The sequence below is a fragment of the Alnus glutinosa genome, chromosome 7 (assembly GCF_958979055.1).
Source record: "Alnus glutinosa chromosome 7, dhAlnGlut1.1, whole genome shotgun sequence".
NCBI classification, from domain to species: domain Eukaryota; kingdom Viridiplantae; phylum Streptophyta; class Magnoliopsida; order Fagales; family Betulaceae; genus Alnus; species Alnus glutinosa.
In genome coordinates, this window is record NC_084892.1 from 9,499,784 (window position 1) to 9,520,264 (window position 20,481).

Genomic DNA, 20,481 nt, shown 5'->3' on the forward strand with positions numbered 1-20,481 from the left:
GTTAACAAGTAAAATGTTTCTTATACTCTTGTAAAATTTATAAAAATATAAATATACATTTAATTAAAAAAATCCCAAAAAAAAAATACCGTGACCCATGGCATTTTTTTTAAAAAAAATTTAAAACTAAGTTATTTTTATATTTTTGCTTCTTTCGTTAGGATGCAATTGAAAACGATAAGAGAATGACAAAAAAGTAACTTCTAAAATTATTTTATTTGCAATGTACATTTTTCTTTTAATTTTAAATTTTGGAGGAACATTGCAAAAGGCCCATGAATTACGAGGGTTAAGTGAATATTTGTTTTATTAAAAAAATAAAATAAAAAACAGCTCCTCGGGTAGCAGATTATCCAACGAAATCTCTAACTGGATAAAACTTTAAAAGCAATCGGATAAAATAACAATTAACAAACCCGAAAGAGGAGACCAAAACAGAAAGAAAGACGGAAGTCAACTACCTCGTTAATACGCCGTTACTCCCGGTGATTCCCACAATAACAATCCCGTCTTTTTCAACCCCTAACGCTTAACCTCACCCCAGCTGGTCCCTCATTTTTAACCCAACCCTGGTTAAGAGCGACTTTAAAGTTTAACCCTCCCCGAGTTCCCCATTTCCCAAACCCATCAACGTTTCCACAGTATATCTCTCTCTGTTTCTCTCATCGCCACTATATAACGGCATATTCTCCCAAATCCTTCTCTCACTTTCTCTCCCCGGAGTTTTTCTCGGAGCTAAAAAGGGAAACATTTAACCGTTTGGAGTTTTGTGTATTTCATTTTTTTTTTTTTTCTCTTTCTTGAATTTCTCTACGGATTTCTTGGGGCTGTGTTCGGGGATTTTCGAGACAATTGGGTTTCGTTGATATTAAGGTTGTTGTTTGTTTGGTTGGTTGAGAAATGGTGGTGAAGATGATGAAGTGGCGGCCGTGGCCGCCTCTGGTGTCGAAGAAGTACGAGGTGAGGCTGGTCGTCAGGAGGCTGGAGGGGGGCGATCTGGTGCGGGAGGGCGTAGAAAAGGCGGTGTTGACGGTGGAGATCAAGTGGAAGGGCCCGAAGCTGGCGCTGAGCTCGCTGAGGAGGACGGCTGTGAAAAGAAACTTCACAAGGGAGGTGGAGGTGGGGGTCGAGGCCCACCAAGACGGCGTCGCCGTGGAGTGGGCCGAGGAGTTTCAGACCCTCTGTACTCTCTCCGCCTACAAGGACAATGTGTTTCACCCCTGGGAGGTCGCTTTCACTGTCTTCAATGTGAGTCTCTGTGTGTGTGTGTGTTAAGCTCTTCTTTTTATTGGGTTTCTTTTGTGGGTCTTTGTGATTTTGATTACTATAAACATAAATTCGTGGGTTTTTACGTTTTCAAAGATTATAGGAATTTCATGGGTTTGGATGGGTTTTTTTTTTTTTTTTTTTTTTTTTTTTTTTTTTGTGAGTAATCTTGTGGGTTTTTTGTTTGGTTTGACTGTGTTCGATCTCAGGGCGTGAATCTTGAAAATCTTGTGGCGTTTGGAAGATTAATTTGCATTGGATTTATTGGTAGTTGGAATTTTACCACTTGCAAATGAAAGGAAGCCTGATATATGATTTTGATTGCTGAATAGTGGCACTTGCGAAGTATTGTGTGTTTCTGCTATTATTTACTTTTTCTGTCAAATTACTTTCGGTTGTTGACTTATAAGAACGAAGGTTTCTTGGTTCCTCACTTCCTCTCCGTGGAATCAATGTTGAATTGGCGTGATATCAAATCTTTGATTCTGCAATTGACGTGGTAAAGGTTTGTGGAATTACATTTATTTTGAAGGGTACTTGACCGGTGGTTGTGATCCGGACTATCTGTTTCAATCTTGACGTTTTGAGGTATCAGAAAATATTTAACTTTCGGAATTTTTTTGGTTCTATTGCCCGTTCATGGTTTTGGAGTAGATTGTTTTGCGTATTTTTCTTGTTAGTATTTTTGCCTTGTAAGACCTGGAATAATTAGTATTTTTTCTTAGAATTGTAGTTGTCACATATTAAGAGAGAAGCCATATAATTTTATGCGTTTGCTTGTTGACAGTGGAGATGTTATTATTACATTCCTGGAATTCATTTCTTGGTAGAGTGGTATAAAGTTCTGGTCGGAACATGCAGTGGGTTTCTTATAATTTATTCTGATTTTTACTATCCTTTATTCTTTTGTTTTGGAGAATTGTCGATGGACTTTTCATGAGAATTTGGATACATTTTTCCAATTCAGGGATTGAATCGAGGTCAAGGGCCAAAGAACAAGGTTCCTGTTGTTGGAACAGCTTCATTGAACCTTGCTGAATATGCTTCTGCAGCTGATCAAAAAGAGTTTGAATTAAACATCCCTCTCACACTCTCTGGCAGTGCTACAGAGCCTTCTCCTTCACTCTGTGTATGTGCCTCTGAATCATCACTCTCCTGCGCTTGTTTGGGAACACACTTTACAGTTCCTTCTTTTCATTTCACTGTCAATTTTTTTATTTATTTATCTATTATATATATATATTTTTAAATCTTTTGATCTCGACCCTTTATTGTTCATATAGATATCACTGAGCTTATTGGAACTGAGAACGACTCAAGAAACCATGGAACCAGTGCAGAGATCAGCAGTTCCTGTTCCATCGCCACCACGATCGGGAGAAATTGTCCCAACAGAAAAGGATGAGCTTTCTGCAATTAAAGCTGGTCTCAGAAAAGTAAAAATATTTACAGAGTATGTGTCTTCCAGGAGAGCAAAAAAGGCCTGCCGTGAGGAAGATAGCAGTGAGGGCAGGTGCTCTGCCAGGAGTGAGGATGGTGAGTATAATTATACCTTTGACTCAGACTCACTTGATGATTTTGAGGATGGAGAAGTAGATGAGGGCAAGGAGGATTCCATTGTCAGGAAGTCTTTCAGTTATGGCTCACTGGCATCTGCTAATTGTGCTGGAGGATCATTTTATTCAAGTATGAGGATCAACAGTGAAGATGAAGATTGGGTTTACTTTAGCAATCGCAAATCTGATGTTGGGTGCTCAAAAATTGAGGATTCAACTGCATCAGTGGCTGAGCCACCTCAATTGCAAAGTTCAAAGCGCAGCATACTACCTTGGAGGAAGAGGAAGCTCAGCTTTAGGTCTCCTAAAGCCAAAGGGGAGCCATTGTTGAAGAAGGCCTATGGAGAAGAAGGTGGAGATGACATTGATTTTGATCGTAGACAGCTTAGCTCTGATGAATCTATTTCTCTTGGGGTAAGAGTTTGCTCCTAATTGCATATTTTTCATGGTTTTGGAAAAGAAGCTCATGATTCGATTTGTTTTGTGATTAACATTACCTAAACGTTTTGCTTACGAAAATTATTATGCCAAGCCCATATTCTAAAATTTTTGAACGTAGAAGCAAGCTGAAACTTTATCAGAAAATTGTTTCATTATCTCAATGATCTCAAATTAGAAGTGTATACACTGCTAAATTATGAAATACATCCTGTAAAAATGATATTTAATCTTTTGCTAGTTTGTTGTCTTTGACAACTAGTTCTGAATAATAGTTGATGAAATTCTAAATGCAAATTATTGCAACCATCTTGGCAGTGGCACAAGACAGAGGAGGATTCATCTGCAAATCGATCGTCAGTTTCAGAGTTTGGGGATGACAACTTTGCCGTAGGCAGTTGGGAGCAGAAAGAGGTAACAAGTCGTGATGGACACATGAAGCTTGAGGCCCAGGTTTTCTTTGCTTCCATTGATCAGCGGAGCGAGCGGGCAGCAGGCGAGAGTGCATGTACAGCCCTTGTTGCTGTCATTGCCGATTGGTTTCAAAACAACCATGATCTCATGCCCATAAAGTCCCAATTTGATAGCCTTATCAGAGAAGGCTCATCAGAGTGGAGGAGCCTTTGTGAGAACGAAACCTATAAGGAGCGATTCCCCGACAAGCACTTTGATCTTGAAACAGTCCTTCAAGCCAAGATACGCCCTCTTTCTGTAGTTCCTGGGAAGTCCTTCATTGGGTTTTTCCATCCAGAGGGGATGGACGAAGGGAGATTTGACTTTCTGCATGGTGCAATGTCCTTTGACAACATTTGGGATGAGATAAGCCGTGCTGGTTCCGAATGTCAAAGCAGCCGTGAACCTCAGGTTTATATTGTCAGTTGGAATGACCATTTTTTCATCCTCAAGGTTGAGCCGGAAGCTTATTACATCATTGACACGTTGGGGGAGAGGCTATATGAAGGATGCAATCAGGCCTATATCTTGAAATTTGACAGCAGTACGGTAATTTCCAAAATGCCAGATGTTGCAGAATCATCGGAAGAAAAAACAGCCGGTGACCAGCAGATTGTAACAGCATCAGAACACAAGAACCGGCAGGGCCAGCCTGCCAACACGAAGGAAGAGGGTTATGTGGCATCAGGGGCAGTAGTAACCAAGCCTGAGGAACCCATAAAGAGTGACGAGGAAGAGTTTGTATGCAGAGGGAAGGAGTCATGCAAAGAGTACATAAAGAGCTTCTTGGCTGCAATTCCAATAAGGGAATTGCAGGTTGATATAAAGAAAGGTCTAATGGCATCAACACCTCTTCATCACCGGTTACAGATTGAATTCCACTACACCCAATTCTTACAACCACTATGTGAAATTCCATCATCGGAAATGACTGCAGCTGGAACACAAAATGTGGACGTTGCATTCCCAGAGGAGGTTGCCTGCTTAGATGACTTAGTGTAAAATTATAGGAAGTGTGATTACTCTAACTTGATTTTCTTTTTCGATTATGGGGTGTCTTTTGATGTGCATTGTTTTAACAAATAGGAGCCCATGTCATCTTTTTGAGTGGTATATGAGAGATGGGACTGGAAACGGAGCAGTCTGTATTTTTTTCTTAATGTATGGAGCTTGTGTTGTGTCTGCCTCTTTGTCATGGCATTTCCCTTGTTATGCTCTATCTTTCTTGGAAAGGGTATTCTGTACACTACTGTAACTTCTTTTTCAACTGATTCAGCCCTAACTTTCCCACACGATTCCAACTTTTCTTGCAAATATCGAAAAATTCTCCTTTTGGAAGATTTTTAACTTTTGCAGACTTGTCGTGGGCATAATCCAACTGTTGTTGCAGCTGCTTTCTCATTCCAATTCCGACATATAATATTCCGCTGGCTACTGTCTGCCCCTTGGATTTGACGTTGAGAATCTTAAATGGCTTACATTCAGGATTCTGCATTTCCAACAATCATTTATATTTGGACCAAATATTCCATTCCAATTTTGCTGCATTCTCTACTACGTAAAGATGAACTTTTCAAGGTTGGTGCGTGGAAGGACATGAGAAGTTTTATGTAATTTGCATGTTCTTTTCGTGATAAATTTTAATTATAACGTTCATATTCGATTCCCTCAAGACAATTTCTCTATTGTACAGCTACTCGGTGGCCAACTTCAAATGTTATGCCATGGATTGAGTGAAGGATTTCCTACAGAGACTCTGGCCGCAGCAGTGCACGGTTAGAATATTCCATCCCCTCTATATTCATTATAACTAGACTGTCTTTGTGCATTATTTCCCTTAGCAGGCCGTAGGTACAAGTTATCTTATACTTACGTACAAAGAAATGCTATATATCACATTTTTATTCTATAGTGTTGATATGACAATCTTAACGAACTTTGTTTTTTCAATGAAAATTAATCTAAAGGTTGGTTGGAACTGACATGTTAACATTATGAAATATTTATAATATAAAAATGTGGTCTATAGCATTACTCGCTTCGTATTTGGCCAAAATACACAATTTTCTTGGTTCATTATGAATGAAACACAAGACTACCCAAAGTTTGGCCGAAATCTTAACCGAATCAATACATTAGCTAAAACTAAAAGGGCTAAGACAAAAAAATGCCACCGAAGTCCCTTTTGGGCCTAATCTATGAAAATGACAGGCCGAAAAATATCTGCATCCAAAGGGTTAAGCAAAAAAAAAAATGCCATGGAAGTCCCTTTTTGGTAGATTATGACCCTTTCAAATTATGTGTCTGAATTTGAGAGAATTCGGGCAGGTGATTGTGAGACACTACTTATGGGACTCACTTAACAGGATAAGTGATTTGGTAGCCTAATTTTTATCTGGTTAGGTGGGTCCTATAAGTAATCTTTTACAATTACCTACCCAAATTTTCTCAAATCCGGACAAATAATTTGAGAGGATCCTAATCCTTTTCCGGCATATGCTATCCCTTTTATTAAAGGCTTTGATTTTTGGTCAAATTTGTTAATAGTCCTCTCTCCAAAATCCCTGATACCCCTTCTAAGCAAAACGCCATGGGAAGGAAGCTCAAAGCTTCTCTCTCCTCCTTTTTCTTCTGTTTACCTCCTCTCTCCCTCCCTTTCCCCTCTGCTATTGCCTCCGATGAGGCCCCTATCCAGCTAGAGATCCCTCTAGCCTTATCCGCCTCTTTGGAGGCAGTTTGTTTACTTTTCATGCTTCTCGTCTCCACAACGCACCTCCCATGGGTCATTTGTCGGTTTTGGTTTGGATTTTGGGTCAAAGTTTTCAACCTAGATCTAGCACGGCATGCACCTCTCTACTATGCTCCTCGTCGTCTTCCGCCTCTATCGACACAAATCGGACATCCTCCGAACCTCCCTGCAATGGAGCATGGTTTGCACATGCCAGCGCGTGATGTCCACGTCTCTCCCCCTAGCCTCACCCCGTCGCTATTGTTGGCGAACCGCGGTTGTTCGCGGTGTCCTCAACCGGAGAGAGGTCGTCCAGTGCTGGCGGGTGGCCTACACGCGCTGGTACTGACGACTCCCAACTGACCGATGCTATGTTGTGATAGTTTTTTCTCTTTTGTATTTTTGGGCTTTGTATTTTCTGTCTTTTCTTTGTGCTCCCTGTCTCTGTTACCAAAGTGTTTGGGTTCTTTGGACTCTTTACACACTTTTAACAACCTTTACAGGTGGCCCAGGTTTTTGGCATCCGTACCATGAATCAATAGGTTTGCGTACTTACTTTCTTATGTATTTCTTGTTGGGTTGCCCAGCTATAATTTTCTTTCCTGTTGTCTGTAGTTCCTTTTCATGTATATGAAAAAAAGAAAAAAAGAAAAAGGTATCAAATAAGCGGTTATGGTTAGTGGTTATTGTCTCTAACTGTAACCACAACTTCTTTAGATGGTTATTAAATTTTAGTAACCGTAACCGTAACCGCACCGCCTTAAATGATTAGCAATTTTAAAATAATAGCCGGTTAGCTGTTATTGAAACCCAAAACAGTACCGCATAACTACTTTTTAGGTTTGAACCTATTTTGATATTTTTGGCCTACCTTGAGCATAATTTTAAAGCCAATTTTAAATGGTTTTTGGACTATTTAGGGCATATTTTAAATGGTATTAAACACCAAAATGAGGTATATGATTATTATTATTTATATATATATATATATTTTACTATATATAAGAGTGGGTAGTTAACGGTTATTAACCACATTCACTTACCCCTAAATAGTTATGTGATTAGCAGTTATTAAGCGTTTAATAGCCGTCCACCCCTAGTAGATATTGATGGGAAAGAGTAATTTAGTTTGAAATGAAAATAAATTGGAGGCTTAATATGACATAGCAGAGATAGTAAAGAAAGATATATTAAATATGGAGACAACAATAAATATGATTTTAGATAGATAGACGGTGAAAAAGAATACATGTAATTGACTTTGATTGGTTGGTAAAGGTCAGATTTGACCTTAATTTAATTGAAATTAGAGGTTAGTTAAGGTTAGTTAAGTTTGCACAAGGACAAGTTGGTCATACCCATTTTGCAACTGCAATTGAAGCTTTGCACCCCCAGCTTTTAATTTTGGGATGGGCTCACGCCTCACGTCTGGAAAATAGCATTCGGCTAGGATTTGGTTCAGCCTGTTACAGGTTTCTTGGTCTTCGAAAGGGCCGTTTCATGCTCGGCTCAGCCTGGGTTTAGTACTGGGCTGGCTCCAGCCTAAAATACAAGATTGCAAATATAATTGACAATTTTTAACACGATACGAGAATTCGATATGAATCCAACACGAAATTAGTGGGTTATGGTTGATGGGTTTGACCCGTTTAATTTAATGGGTCGGATTAGGATTAACTTATATAGTCTTATACCTATGTATCGACATGATCCAAAGCTAACGTATGATATTAGGGCTGACAATTTTTAACACGACATGTGAAACCCGACATGAAATTAGCGGGCTAGGGTTGAGTTTGACTCGTTTAATTAAATGGTTCGGGTTAGTGTTGACTTATATAGTTTACTCATGTCTTGTCACGATCCGACCCTGACACATAAACACGAATTGCCATATCTAATTGCAGGTTTATAAAGTCAAGAAGATCCCGAGTCTAAGAACATAGCTCGATTCTTATTATCGGATAAGAAATCATGCAATTTGGTTGTCCAAATTGCAACTCACAAAGATGGGGTTGCGGAACACACTTGTCTCGGAGAATTCAGGGTGCATGGCTTACTTGCCCAGGATAGATACAATTTGAATGGTCAATTGTAGAGAATCTTGATTCATTATTATCTTTCTTTAACTCTCTACTCATCCCAGGTACTAAAATAAGCAAAGCTTGGTCACCATTTGGCAGCTTAAATGAATGGATCAACCATTACTCGAGCCCTAATAGCGTTGTGAGCAACATATGTTACATGAATGATTTTACAAATACGTAATAGGATAATTTGTTAAATTTTGAGGGAATTTAAACTTTTTAGATTTTAAGAGAACCTAAAACCTTTTCAAATACAATGTATGAGATTATAAAAACTATGTTCCCTTTTTATTAGTCACTCATGCCTGTAAATAAGAGAATTACAAAGATATAGAATAGAAGATGAACCTCTACCTTTACCCGAAGATAAACCCATGATACAAATAAACTACTCATAGATAACTCATACTAAAATAATACTAACTCTACAAACTTAGAGATAAAACAAAGATAACTATTACAATACTGACTCTAAAATAGATAACTATTGCATGTTATATCCCTCATAATTTATTGAAATGTGATACATTGCCACCCAAGACACAATTTTTGACCAGCTTTGCCTACATGACAACTTTTTTTTTTTAAAAAAGTCCTAAAGCTAGCTTGGGGACCACATTACCACATAGGCAACGTGGTCAAAAATTGTGTTTTCGAGTGGCAAAAGATCATATCTCTAATTTATTATCATAACATCCTTCAAGGCTGGTTTTGAGTTATCTAGTAGAGATATGATCTTTTGCTACCTCAAGACACAACTCTTGACCACCTTGCCCATGTAGTAAAGTGGTCCCTTAGCTAGCTTTAAGGTTTTTCTCATAAAAAAAAATGAAAAAGTAAAAGTAAAAATTACCACGTTGACAAAAGTGGTCAAAAATTATGTCTTAAAATTGCAATGTATCGTATCTCCCTTAGTATGGTAAAACACCAACAAGATGCAGCATATCATCTAGACTTTAAATGCAAACTACTTTCGCCTTTGCTGACTTTCTTGCACCATTTTCTGGTCCCAGGGCTAAGGCTGTCAATCAGGGTCTAAACCCACCATGGCACCATCAATTTTGGAACAAAACCTAGTCTTCTTGTTTAACCTGGTCCCATATGTTTTTTCCATTGTCATACACATAGTAAATTTGTTGCCCTAATTGATTAGATTTCTCCCGGATCGGATTGAATAGATTCCTGTCTTCTTGACCATCAAAGAAAATAATGGAAATAAATTAAGGAAAAGCAATGTCCACACTTTGGCATAAAAGTTGTTGGCGTGAATGCTTCATCATAATAAGCTCAAACTCCTCCTTGGTCATAACCTTTTGATACTTGGTGCCTTTTTCTAAATCTTATCAACACCCATGTGCGTCCTCTTCCCTACTCATCATTCCAATTTGATATGGTTCCCCACTCCTCATTCGGAATTCCTACTAGAATTAAAATTCAAATTTATCAAAGCTCAGAACAAAATACAAATAAATCCCCCGTTTGATTTAGGTGAAAATATTTTTTGATGTTTGGCTTGTACGAAAAATTAGTAAATATTTTTTATATTTTCATATAATCTTAAGAGCTGTGAGGAAGAGAGAGGCGACGAAAATGAGCTGCAGAGAAAGAGTGCGTGTGAGAATAGAAGGTCTTTGAGGGTGAGATTGAAATCCTGTGCAATTTTCTGCTAATATTACTTACAATTTAGGCAGACAATTGTGAAAGAGTCATTGTGGGGCCTATCTACTCGAGCTGGTGTTTGGGCAGTGTGAGACTTGCTCAGGTAGGTAGCTAGGCCCTATAAGAGGCTCTCTCACAATAGTCTGTCTATAGGTATAGGAGAACAACGAAAAATGGTTTATGCAAATTAGAAGCCTAAACTATTTTACGCATCATGAAGATGATTTTTTCTTGGTCAACTGAAAATATTTTCAGATTCACCAATATTTTTGTCACCCCAAACATTTAAAAAAAAATAAAATCTTTTACAGAAAATTTTTTCCTCCAAAACAAACGGCCTCTTCTATTTCCACCACTATCATTGTTCCTGCTTCCTGAGGCAAGGCACATATCGCATTACTAAATTCTCCTCAGGGTCTGCATCTAATATTTGACAATACCGATTGATAGAATGATCATACATTAATTGCGTGGCTTCCCTAAAGGTTCTAAATCTCTGTAAATATTCATTCATTAATATACAATAGGTTAAGATGCCATAGCAGTCAATAACATGTTATCATTAAGATTCCTACTCTCAGCTAGCAGCATCATTCTCTTTGAAATTTAATCCCAGGATGAAAGGTTCCCCATTGAAAACTCTACACCATTATGGTATACTTTCTCCACCAAGACAAGCTACTGCAACAGCAATCAGTTTTAATCATTATACAAGTTTGAAGAATCAGGAGAACTAAGAGAAGGAAATAACACTCGTAATTACCAGATCAGGAAGAGGTAGAACAAGGCAATATCAGTTAGATTCTCAGTAGCAAATTGGGCATTGGACCAACCCATTTTCATTACATTCAGGGCATCTGATGTACAATTCACTGTTCTCCCCATCAGCAACAATCTTCCGGCTGCCACTGCAATTAAGGCACACTACAAACCTGGCATTGGCACAGCCACTGCATGAACTGGACAGGTCAAGTGGTATGCCTTCCAGAAGCTTCCTAAGCTTGCCTTGTTCATGCAATCCAGCCACTTCATTGGCTCCTCCAATGTATCTCCCCTTTATGAAAAGCCTTGGAGGGATCACTCTATCACCCAAGATTCTCCACAGCTCTTCCCTGTATTCCAAATGCATTGAAACATCCCTCTCGTAGAACAACACTTTAAAGCTTTCCAACAAGAACCGGATTGTGTTGCAGTCTTCAAATGTTTTCCTAATACCCCTCAAGCTTGTTGTGTAGAAAATGATCGACTCACTTCCTCCTGGTGGACAATTCTCTTCAAAATCTGACAGAGATGGCTGTTCTTCACTGTCCTTTGCCTCATGTGTACTGCAATGTTCCATGATGATGACCTCTGGACTTTCCTTGGCAGCCACCTTGTCTTTGGGGTACTTCATGGAGGATGTAAAGTTATCCAATTCCAGTTCTTCATCTTTAGGATGTTTATCGTGTTCAAAATCTGACAGAGAAGGGCGTTCTTCACTGTCCTTTGCCTCATCATGTGTACTGCAATGTTCCATGATGATGACCTCTGGACTTTCCTTGGCAGCCACCTTGTCTTTGGGGTACTTCATGGAGGATGTAAAGTTATCCAATTCCAGTTCTTCATCTTTAGGATGTTTATCGTGTTCAGATGAGCCAGAGCTGCCAAATACCAGCTCTGAGAGGCTGTTGCTCTTCTGATCCTGTTCTTTGTAAACTGGTGGAGTTTGACAGTTTTGATTGGAAAGCTTTTCAGAAGGGTCTGGCTGAAGGACTAGACCTTGCTTGAAGGTGCTGAATGATGGGATGAATTTCAATTTCCTGAAGAGTTTTCCCCTCATTCCTTTCATATCCAATATTCTAATCTAGTAATCTACAGTTCTCGGATTACAATGCAGGTGATGTGATGGTACAGAGTTTGAAGAAAGGGAAGGGTGAGTTTTGGGCGAGAAGGACTAGTGAGGAGAATAGAGGACAGTAGGAGGATGACATTTCTGTTTTGGTTCCAATTTCTGGAAAGTGGAAGCTGAAAAGCTGTGTTGGGGCTGCTTTTTAAAGTTTTGAATGATCACTGCATGGGGCTCTACTCCTCTCCAATCTCCATTACCATCCACTGACCCATCACCAACCATTTGGTGGGTTTGAAAGGGCATGTTTGTCAATTCCACCATGAAGCTGAAACACGCAGCATATGCTTGATTGGCCACAATGTTGATCATGCCTTGACATGGCACGGTTTGATTGGCCTCATAAACACTTGTACAGAAGGTGCCACAGGACCAGCGCCAATCCCCGGGAGACAGGATGTGCCGATGAACATGATTCAATAGCAAGAGTGCGACAGCATCTTTCAATTTCATCCTTTTTTCAATTAAACATTAAACATTAACCATAGTAGGGTTAGTGACCGAACCTTCCCAATTGATTACATCCAATCATCACGCCAAAGAAACCTGGCATTTGGCTCAAAGCTCTTTAACGTTCTCATGAATTTGCCTGGGAGGAGGATGGTTAATTTACTGCTAATATAATGTCTGGAGCAGTTGATTGCATCAGCACTCAAGTTTGCAGGCATACATTTCTAAACAAAGGCCAAGAACAATTATTCCTAAGCGTGTTGGCCTTCTAGGATCGGAGTAATGATCAACTGAATCAGTCCGAGACATTCACATTTCATAGTTAGACGTGATATTCTTGGATTTATTAAAAAAAGGAAGAACTTCGAAAGCATTTGCAAAAAGATGTTTTTATTAATAAAAAAACAAAAGCTAAGGGCTGGAAGATGATCAAATATCGTCTAAGAGTTTGTTTAGAATTGTGTTAAGGAGCTTAAAAAATACTTTTAGTATATAAAAAGTTATACAAAGCAAAAATCGGCCAGCTTGGTAAAAAACTCAAAAATTATATTGATATTTTTGCTCGTAAAAATGCCAAAAAACACTATTGAAAAAAGCTAGATCAAGTATTTTTTCTCAAAAGCTCTATTTTCCAACACAATCCCAAACAAACTCCTACCCTCAACGCCTACATGGCTACACTCGTTCTTGCTGGGTCAAACCCAAATTTTAGAAGAAGGGCTAGGTACGCAATGTTCAATCAACCCTATCATATAGTGTGTCAAGAATTATCCTATACGTTAAATGTGTTCAATCCGAGCACAAGGTCTCTGTTTCACATGGGACCCAGAGAAATTAGATTCATTTGAAAATAGAGTTAGATTTTGTTGCATCAAGGTCGCCAGATGGGTCTTGATAATTCAATGACTGCTACTCTCTCTCTCTCTCTCTCTCATACCCAAAATAGTAATTACCAAACAGTGTCTATCTGCATGCAAGAACAGTTTATCATACATACCATGGGATTAACTTCCCAATAGTCTGCCAAGTAGAAGAGACAGTCATATAATTATACATCAGATAGCAATAGGAAAGTGAAGTTTGAAAGTATAATTTCTTTTTAAGTTTTTACATGCTACTCATATGGCGATTATGGAGACTTGGAGAATCATTCTTGGAAGCACTTAGCTATCAGCCAAAGACGATGCAAAGCCGATGTCAAAATCGAAATTAATGCATGTCAACTCCTTTTTGGCTGCATCATACATCTTCATTTTAAGGGAATATGAGCCCTGCATACGTCAAACATTGTCAGAGACATGAAGCATCACAAATGACTTCAGATTCAACATCACTAATATTGCATCAAACCGAGCCTACTCTATCCCAACTCAGCATTCTATCGCCAGAAGTGAAGTAGGGTTACAACTAAGTAATCACAAGTAGTTTTCGGATACCATGTGCAGTTTGAGATAATAAATTATCAAGTAAACCTACCATCAAATTTTATTAGATGAATTCACAAGGGTGAATCCCTTCTGAGGTAATACTTTAAGCAGCTATCAGAAAATGACTCAAATGAATACACCAAATGAGACTGAGACCTATGTCTTTGGGTTGCTCCTGATGGAAACCAACAATTGGACTTGAAAGGACATGTTCTAGCTTGCAAGTCAGCAATAGTAAAAACGAAAGAAAATATAAATGTTCAATATCTAAATAGAATAATGACTTACCGGTGGAGTGAATCCAGGTAAATCTTGTGAGTGAGAAACCACAAAATCTCCAGTAGAAATAGGGCAAGATGTCTCTCCGCAAAGGTCATGAGTCTCACTGTGGATGTGCCATCCAAAATATGAAACGTCGATCACCATTTTTCCTCCGGAGATAGCTTTCCCTACATCGCACATACAAGTTCACAAGTCAACTAAAATCCAAATAACTATTTCAAGGGACATGGGTTTGTCCAAGTCGGGTTGCATTTTATCATAATGTCACCAGCCCTGTGGATTGAGTTGTTCAATAAAAATTGAATGTCATGGATTAAGACGGGTGGAAGACAAGGAAAAGATCCTAGCTTTCTCTCATAAACAGATAATTTAAGAAAACAGACACATGTAAGCACAACACACAATCATGAAAGGGGGGCTGGAGGTGGGTCTCACCCAAGAAGCTCCCGTGATTTCCATTTGCATATCCATCAACAGGTAATTGATGTTAAAACCCAAGCAATGAAATGTATGTTAAAGGTTTGTTTATAATTTCTCTCCCTTGTTTTCTTCTGTCACATGGCTGTCTACTTAATGGCAATTTAGAAAGTGGTACAGATTTACAGTTATCATGCAACCATGGTATTGACCACACAGCCACAGCAGCTACTATACACTTACTAGATGCAATGTCCCACAACCGCATGCCACCTTCAAATATGAATGTTATGCATAAGATTGGTTCTCCGTAAATCTTTTTATAGAATTGTTCTTAGTCATTAACAGAAAGTTCCATGATCCAAAAGGTTGAGAAATGGGCCTGACAAACATCCCCACCGCCCACAAAAGAAAAGAAAGAAAATGGTGGGAAGCTGGCTTGACCTGATTCTAAGGCTATAGCCATTTTGGTATCATGCAAACGTTCGTTTTTATTTTATTTTATGTAACTCATACACTCCACAGGGCTTGAAACCAAGACCTCACCCAACCCATACTTATGGGAGTGGAAGTGCCGTTTCACCCACCGAAGGCCATTGGCTATCGTGCATATATATAATCTCTGGTTTACCAAAAGCAATAATTCCCAATCTCAGTTAAATAAACATTTACATCAAGTATTTGATAGCAACTAATGCATAAGTATTAAATAAGCAACACACGCACAACCCAAAAGACAAGAAGGCATGTAAAAGATCAATGACCAACATCTAGCAGAGCAGTACCTGAATAGGCAGAGATGCTGAAGGTAGCCGGCTGGCCTCTCGCTACAGGATTCGGGATTATCTCAACCCCTTTGACCTTGACATCATAGTCCGCATTCTTATCTACAAAAAAGTTATAAAATGTGACATATATCAGCTACAAGATTCACCTTGCAACAAGAAACCCATATAAACATTTATGGGACAAGATAAAAATACCCCATCTTATGATCAATTCCCTTTAGCTTCTCAGCTTTACATCTTACAAGTACCAAAGTTTTTTTATTTTTTTCAAAATAAGAGAAAATTGAATTGAAGAATCTACCAATATTAAATTTTTGCGTCAAAATAAACGAATCCCATGAATGACAACACATAATTACCAACACTAAATTTCTTAATCATCGAAACAAATTGAAACCCAATTTATCACTCCGACATATCAGTCACAATAAACAGAAAAGAGCCCGAGTTTCTGATAATAAAGTGATCAAAATGATACAGATTGTCCAGCAAAAAATCATTAATTGATTCAGAGAATTCAAAAAGTTTAGAGAGAGAGAGAGAGAGAGACTGACCGCAGTACTTGACGTCGGTTGCGAGGGTCAAAGGCACAACCAGACAGAGCACAAGGAGGAGGGGCACGAGGAACTTGAACTGAACGGCCTCCATCGTTTATATTCTGCAACTTGTCAAAACAAATGCTGTTTATACAAATAACAGTGCGTAAGGAATTCTGGGTCCTGAGGATTTGGGGGATATGAGAGGGATAGAAGAAGAAGAAGAAGAAGAATAAGAAGAAGAAGACCTACGATTGGTGGTTGGCTTTTGGAACGTTAGGTGGGTTTAGATGTCTCAGATGTTTATATGTATATATATATATATATATTTGTCTGTCTTACCTATTCCCTTAGAAAAATAAAAAGAAAAAGAAAAAATATATTTGTCTTCCCTGCTGTCCCATTCCTTCTCGAAGCATTTCTTTTGTCACAGCGCTTCTCGCTTTATTAGTATTTTGTTGCCATATCTCACTTTTTTCTTCTTCTTCTTCTTCTTCTTCTTCTTCTTCTTTTTTTTTTTTTTTTTTTTTTTTTTTTTTTTTAAGTTGGTGTAGTAAGCAGTAGCACACCTACAACATTCATTCACGTGTGGTTCAACAAATTTTTTTTCACTTTTTTTTATTTACCACAAACTTTTTATCACACTCTCTATTTTAACTTAATTTTATTTTATTTTTTCTATTTTAATTATTTATTTTTTTAAAACATTCTAACAATCTCACTTTTTTAGCAATTTATTATCACTATTCTATTTAAAAAATCTTTTCCAAATGAAGGTTGTATATAGTGTCTACGATTATTAATTAGTAAGTACTGTTTTACTTAATAATTTTTTTTTTCACCAAATTAATAAGACTGCTAAAAATTTATTTTAATTATTTTAATAAATTAAATAACCGCTGTTTTGATGAGTTTACTGAGGCCAACACTCTTGACAAAAGTAGCAAGGACGATGGGAAGTCGAGGTGCTCCTTCGAGATTGGAGTCATGAGCAAAGAATATAGCATGCATTTTTTAGTTTGTAAAATTGTCTGACGATCAGAACAACCATAGAGCTCTAAGAAACCACTTCTCTTTCCACCGTACCCTCAAAAACCCAACCCACCTCTTCCAACCTTCCCACCTTCAAAAACCCATTTATCATGGCATTCGAGTGTAGGAAATTATTTTTTCACATCAGATTACTTTACATTAATTCTATACCAAGACACATAGGGTATAGAACCATACATGTGAATTTCGTATGAGAAATGATTCCTGCACTCTTTGTTTACAACAACGAAACAACAACCTGGCGTGGAAAGCTGTTTTTATTTTGTTTTGCTTCAAAACTAGTTGCAACGCAGCCCCCTCCCCCTCTCTCTCTCTCTCTCTCTGAAATCTCCTCCGTAAAGTTGGTCGTGGGTAGTCTCCTTGCCGGCTCTGCTTCACCGAAGTTATCCTCCTTCGTCGAAACCGCCGACCGCAGCCCCCCCCCCTCTCTCTCTCTCTCTCTCTCTCTGTGTGTGGCCGGATCTGCCTCCTTTGTCCGTCGTCCAGGTCATCCCCTTCCCAATGCCGCTTCACCGGAGTTCTGCCTCCTCCGTCAGAAACCAGCGCCCCTCTCTCTCTCTCTCTCTCTCCCTCTCTCCCGCTCGCTCCGATGCCGGTCGTCCCCGTCCCTCTCGATGGCTTTTCTCTCAGCAGTCGGCCACCCTCCACCGTCCTTCACCGGCGTTGTGTCTCCGGCTGATTTGGCGGCCAGATCTGTCTCCAGCAATGCTAAAAACAAAGGTACTCCGACTCTCTCTCTCTCTCTCTCTCCCCGTTGAGCTAACATTTTTATGGGTATAACGTTTCTCCATGTTTATAGATCTCACTGCCGTTCTCTGTCTCTCTCCGTTGTCGTTCTTCTCTACCGGTGCCATCTCCACCGTCGGTGACTCTCTTTCTCTCGCTGTAATTATTTGATTGTGAGAAAGATGGGATTTTTATTGTGAATTATACATATTAATTGTTATCCAAAGCTAAGAGATTGGTCATGTTGCATTTTTTTTTTTTTTTTTTTTTTTTTTTTTTTTCAGTACAGGGAGTGTTTGTATCATAGGAAACTAGCCTTTTGTATTTGAACGTTGTGTTAAAATTGTTGCATGCAAGTTTCTTAAGAATTATTGTATGAGACTTTTAGTGGGACTTGGAGAATAAGAAAAGATTGGTCCTTGAATCTCAATATATTTTTTTTTTTTGGTCTCATTGGTTCAGATGAGAACTGATATGAGTAAATCAACTCCAGTTTTGTAGCTGTGGTCCAAGCATTGGCCTTAACGTTGTCAATTAATTTCAAACCTTAAACATATGTATGATTTAATTTAATGTTTAAATATTATAATTGGCCGGCATAGGTGTTTACACCCATTTGGTTTACCTCTTGATAGGTGATCTTATGCTGCTGTATTTATTTTTCATATATGTGGTTTGATAACTTGGTTTTTAGCTCTAAGTGGAACACAATGAGTAACTTAGTTCCAGCCTCAGCATAGGTTAGGCAAAAAATCCTTGTTTAATTCATGATTGATTTCCAATTTCTCAGGCTCAGTTTTGTGACTGCTCCTCCTTTTTCACACTGTGATGTGTTCTATTCCATCATATTCTCCTTGCAGGGGAATGTCATATGTGTGAAAGAATGATTCTTGTGTACATGTACAAAGCTAATAATCCTCATTCTTAGTGTTGTCTAACAACATTCTCTTACCATACATATTTATGATCTAGCTGCATTTATTAGGTTAACCATCCTCATCACGTGAGGAGTATAGACTAGTAGAGAGGATTTGCTACTTGTTACCTTTTTTTTTTTTCCTTAAACCAGCCAGCATATCCGTTGTGAATATGTATGGAAATGACTGTCAAATTGAATAGGGTTTTATTGAGGGAAGAGACATACATGTTATTGTACTAAGTGTTTCCGCAAAGTAAATGGTCGGTTTTTGGAACTTGTTAGCAGCCAAAGTGATGTGCATGCATTATCATTTTATGTGTGCATTTATGTCAACATTTTCCGTTATCTTTAAAGGTACAAAATGTTAGCTTTAAAGTAAGGACATGGTTGTTCACAGTTCACTCTATTTATTGTAGATATAATTTAAACCTCAGATTGAATTGTGTGATGTAGTAAAAGAGAAATTATGTACAATCTGAAAAATGCCATTTTCAAGGGATTGTAAGTAATTTTGGTATAAGCATTAATCTCTAGAAAGGGTGTCTATGACCTGTTGTGCCACCTTATTGATCTTTGGGCTCCACCTTTCTTACTTCCCTTCCAAAATGTGTACACTTTTTAGGAACACAAATGAATCTTTCTTTTACGTGAATTAAGTGTAATATTATTTAATATGAGTTTGAATTTGTTTTCAGATGGGCATTTGGCCAAATAGAATTGACGTCTTCCCCAAAGAGCTCGATACATTTGGAGGGTTAGTGTCTTTATTTCTACCGCCCTGTTTTAATTCCTGCTCAAATTAGCTTTGAAAGAGGTAGTACTAAACCAATTTCATTTTTCAGGTTTCCAGTCTCTGAGTTGCACGCAGTGAAAAAACCTGACCCCGAGAACAAAGAAACCAATTACCGATACAATGTTGTCAATTATCCATCTTCCGATGAAGTCATTACTTCCACGTTGAGACCAATGTAATAATTAATAGTATTTGACGTACATTTTTGTTGTCATTAAAGATGGGTGTATATTGATGTATATTTGACGTACATTTTGATGGGCATTTTGATATATATTTGATGTGAATGTATATTTGATGCTATATATATATATATATATATATATATATATATATATATTTGTACAGTTAAGGTGCAGAATATATATTTGATGTACATTTTGACGGGCATTTTGATATCAGTATTTTGATATACAATTTGATGGGCATTTTGATATATACATTTTTTGAGCTCTGGTGTATGAATTGAAGGCATAATTTTTTCCCAAGTTGGTTGGAAGGCTTTGCTGTTTTTCAGTTATTTTTATCTTCACATCACTTATGATTATGCTAAGAGCATAATGTTGCTATTGGGGTACATGTTGTAATGTTAAATTCTCCTCCATGATTTGGAGTTTCATTAACATTTGAAAGCAATTCTTTATTGGGTACATGTCAAAACTAATAGGATACCAAAACTTTGTTGATATCAATATTATTGTCAAATGTTTTTCAGTTATATCTAGTGTAATACTATCTTATACTATATTTTATTGCTTAAGAGGTAGGAGATTACACTTTGTCCTATTTTACATGACTGCACTAACTCCAAATGGAATGGTTTAACGTTTAGCAAAACCTTAAGGTAGTAAACTCTACTTCAAGCTATTGTCGTTCATGTTACAATATGCAAAATGATCTCCTCTCCCTTTTTCCCTTATGTTTGCTTAGGGAAAAAAAAAGCGTCAAATAACCAATAGCATCACGTATATCCCTCAACATGGAGAGAATATAAGTGCATAATGGATTGGGCAGTGTG

General features: G+C 38.1%; 3 protein-coding genes across 4 annotated transcripts; 1 reads left to right on the forward strand and 2 right to left on the reverse strand.

Moving 5' to 3' along the window:
* Positions 1–607: 607 nt before the first annotated feature.
* On the forward strand, positions 608–5,005 carry LOC133872668 (uncharacterized). Its single transcript, XM_062310247.1, has 4 exons — positions 608–1,248; positions 2,234–2,395; positions 2,550–3,236; positions 3,579–5,005. Exons 1-4 carry the CDS (start codon positions 901–903, stop codon positions 4,713–4,715), a joined length of 2,334 nt encoding a protein of 777 aa, XP_062166231.1. The 5' UTR covers positions 608–900; the 3' UTR covers positions 4,716–5,005.
* Positions 5,006–10,433: 5,428 nt separating this feature from the next.
* LOC133873806 (uncharacterized protein At3g28850) lies at positions 10,434–12,771 on the reverse strand. 2 transcript variants are annotated; one of them, XM_062311576.1, is made up of 2 exons: positions 10,951–12,771; positions 10,434–10,865 (listed from the first exon to the last, which is right to left on the reverse strand). In XM_062311576.1, exon 1 carries the CDS (start codon positions 12,013–12,015, stop codon positions 10,993–10,995), a length of 1,023 nt encoding a protein of 340 aa, XP_062167560.1. In that variant the 5' UTR covers positions 12,016–12,771; the 3' UTR covers positions 10,434–10,865; positions 10,951–10,992. The 2 variants fall into 2 exon arrangements, with proteins under 2 accessions (XP_062167560.1, XP_062167559.1); XM_062311575.1 differs by having other exon boundaries at positions 10,437–10,868; positions 10,951–12,770.
* A 719-nt stretch (positions 12,772–13,490) lies between these two features.
* On the reverse strand, positions 13,491–16,263 carry LOC133874171 (uncharacterized). The gene is made up of 4 exons (XM_062312019.1): positions 15,991–16,263; positions 15,434–15,535; positions 14,238–14,398; positions 13,491–13,793 (listed from the first exon to the last, which is right to left on the reverse strand). Exons 1-4 carry the CDS (start codon positions 16,082–16,084, stop codon positions 13,686–13,688), a joined length of 465 nt encoding a protein of 154 aa, XP_062168003.1. The 5' UTR covers positions 16,085–16,263; the 3' UTR covers positions 13,491–13,685.
* Between the last annotated feature and the right edge of the window lie 4,218 nt (positions 16,264–20,481).

Coding starts and splice junctions, on each gene's coding strand:
- LOC133872668 (XM_062310247.1), top strand. CDS start 901: ATGGTGGTGAAGATGATGAAGTGGCGGCCGTGGCCGCCTCTGGTGTCG. Junction 2,396..2,549: donor AGCCTTCTCCTTCACTCTGT/GTATGTGCCTCT, acceptor TTGTTCATATAG/ATATCACTGAGCTTATTGGA. Junction 3,237..3,578: donor ATGAATCTATTTCTCTTGGG/GTAAGAGTTTGC, acceptor CCATCTTGGCAG/TGGCACAAGACAGAGGAGGA.
- LOC133873806 (XM_062311576.1), bottom strand. CDS start 12,015: ATGAAAGGAATGAGGGGAAAACTCTTCAGGAAATTGAAATTCATCCCA.
- LOC133874171 (XM_062312019.1), bottom strand. CDS start 16,084: ATGGAGGCCGTTCAGTTCAAGTTCCTCGTGCCCCTCCTCCTTGTGCTC. Junction 15,536..15,990: donor AACCGACGTCAAGTACTGCG/GTCAGTCTCTCT, acceptor ACTTTTTTGTAG/ATAAGAATGCGGACTATGAT. Junction 13,794..14,237: donor TACCTGGATTCACTCCACCG/GTAAGTCATTAT, acceptor TGACGTATGCAG/GGCTCATATTCCCTTAAAAT.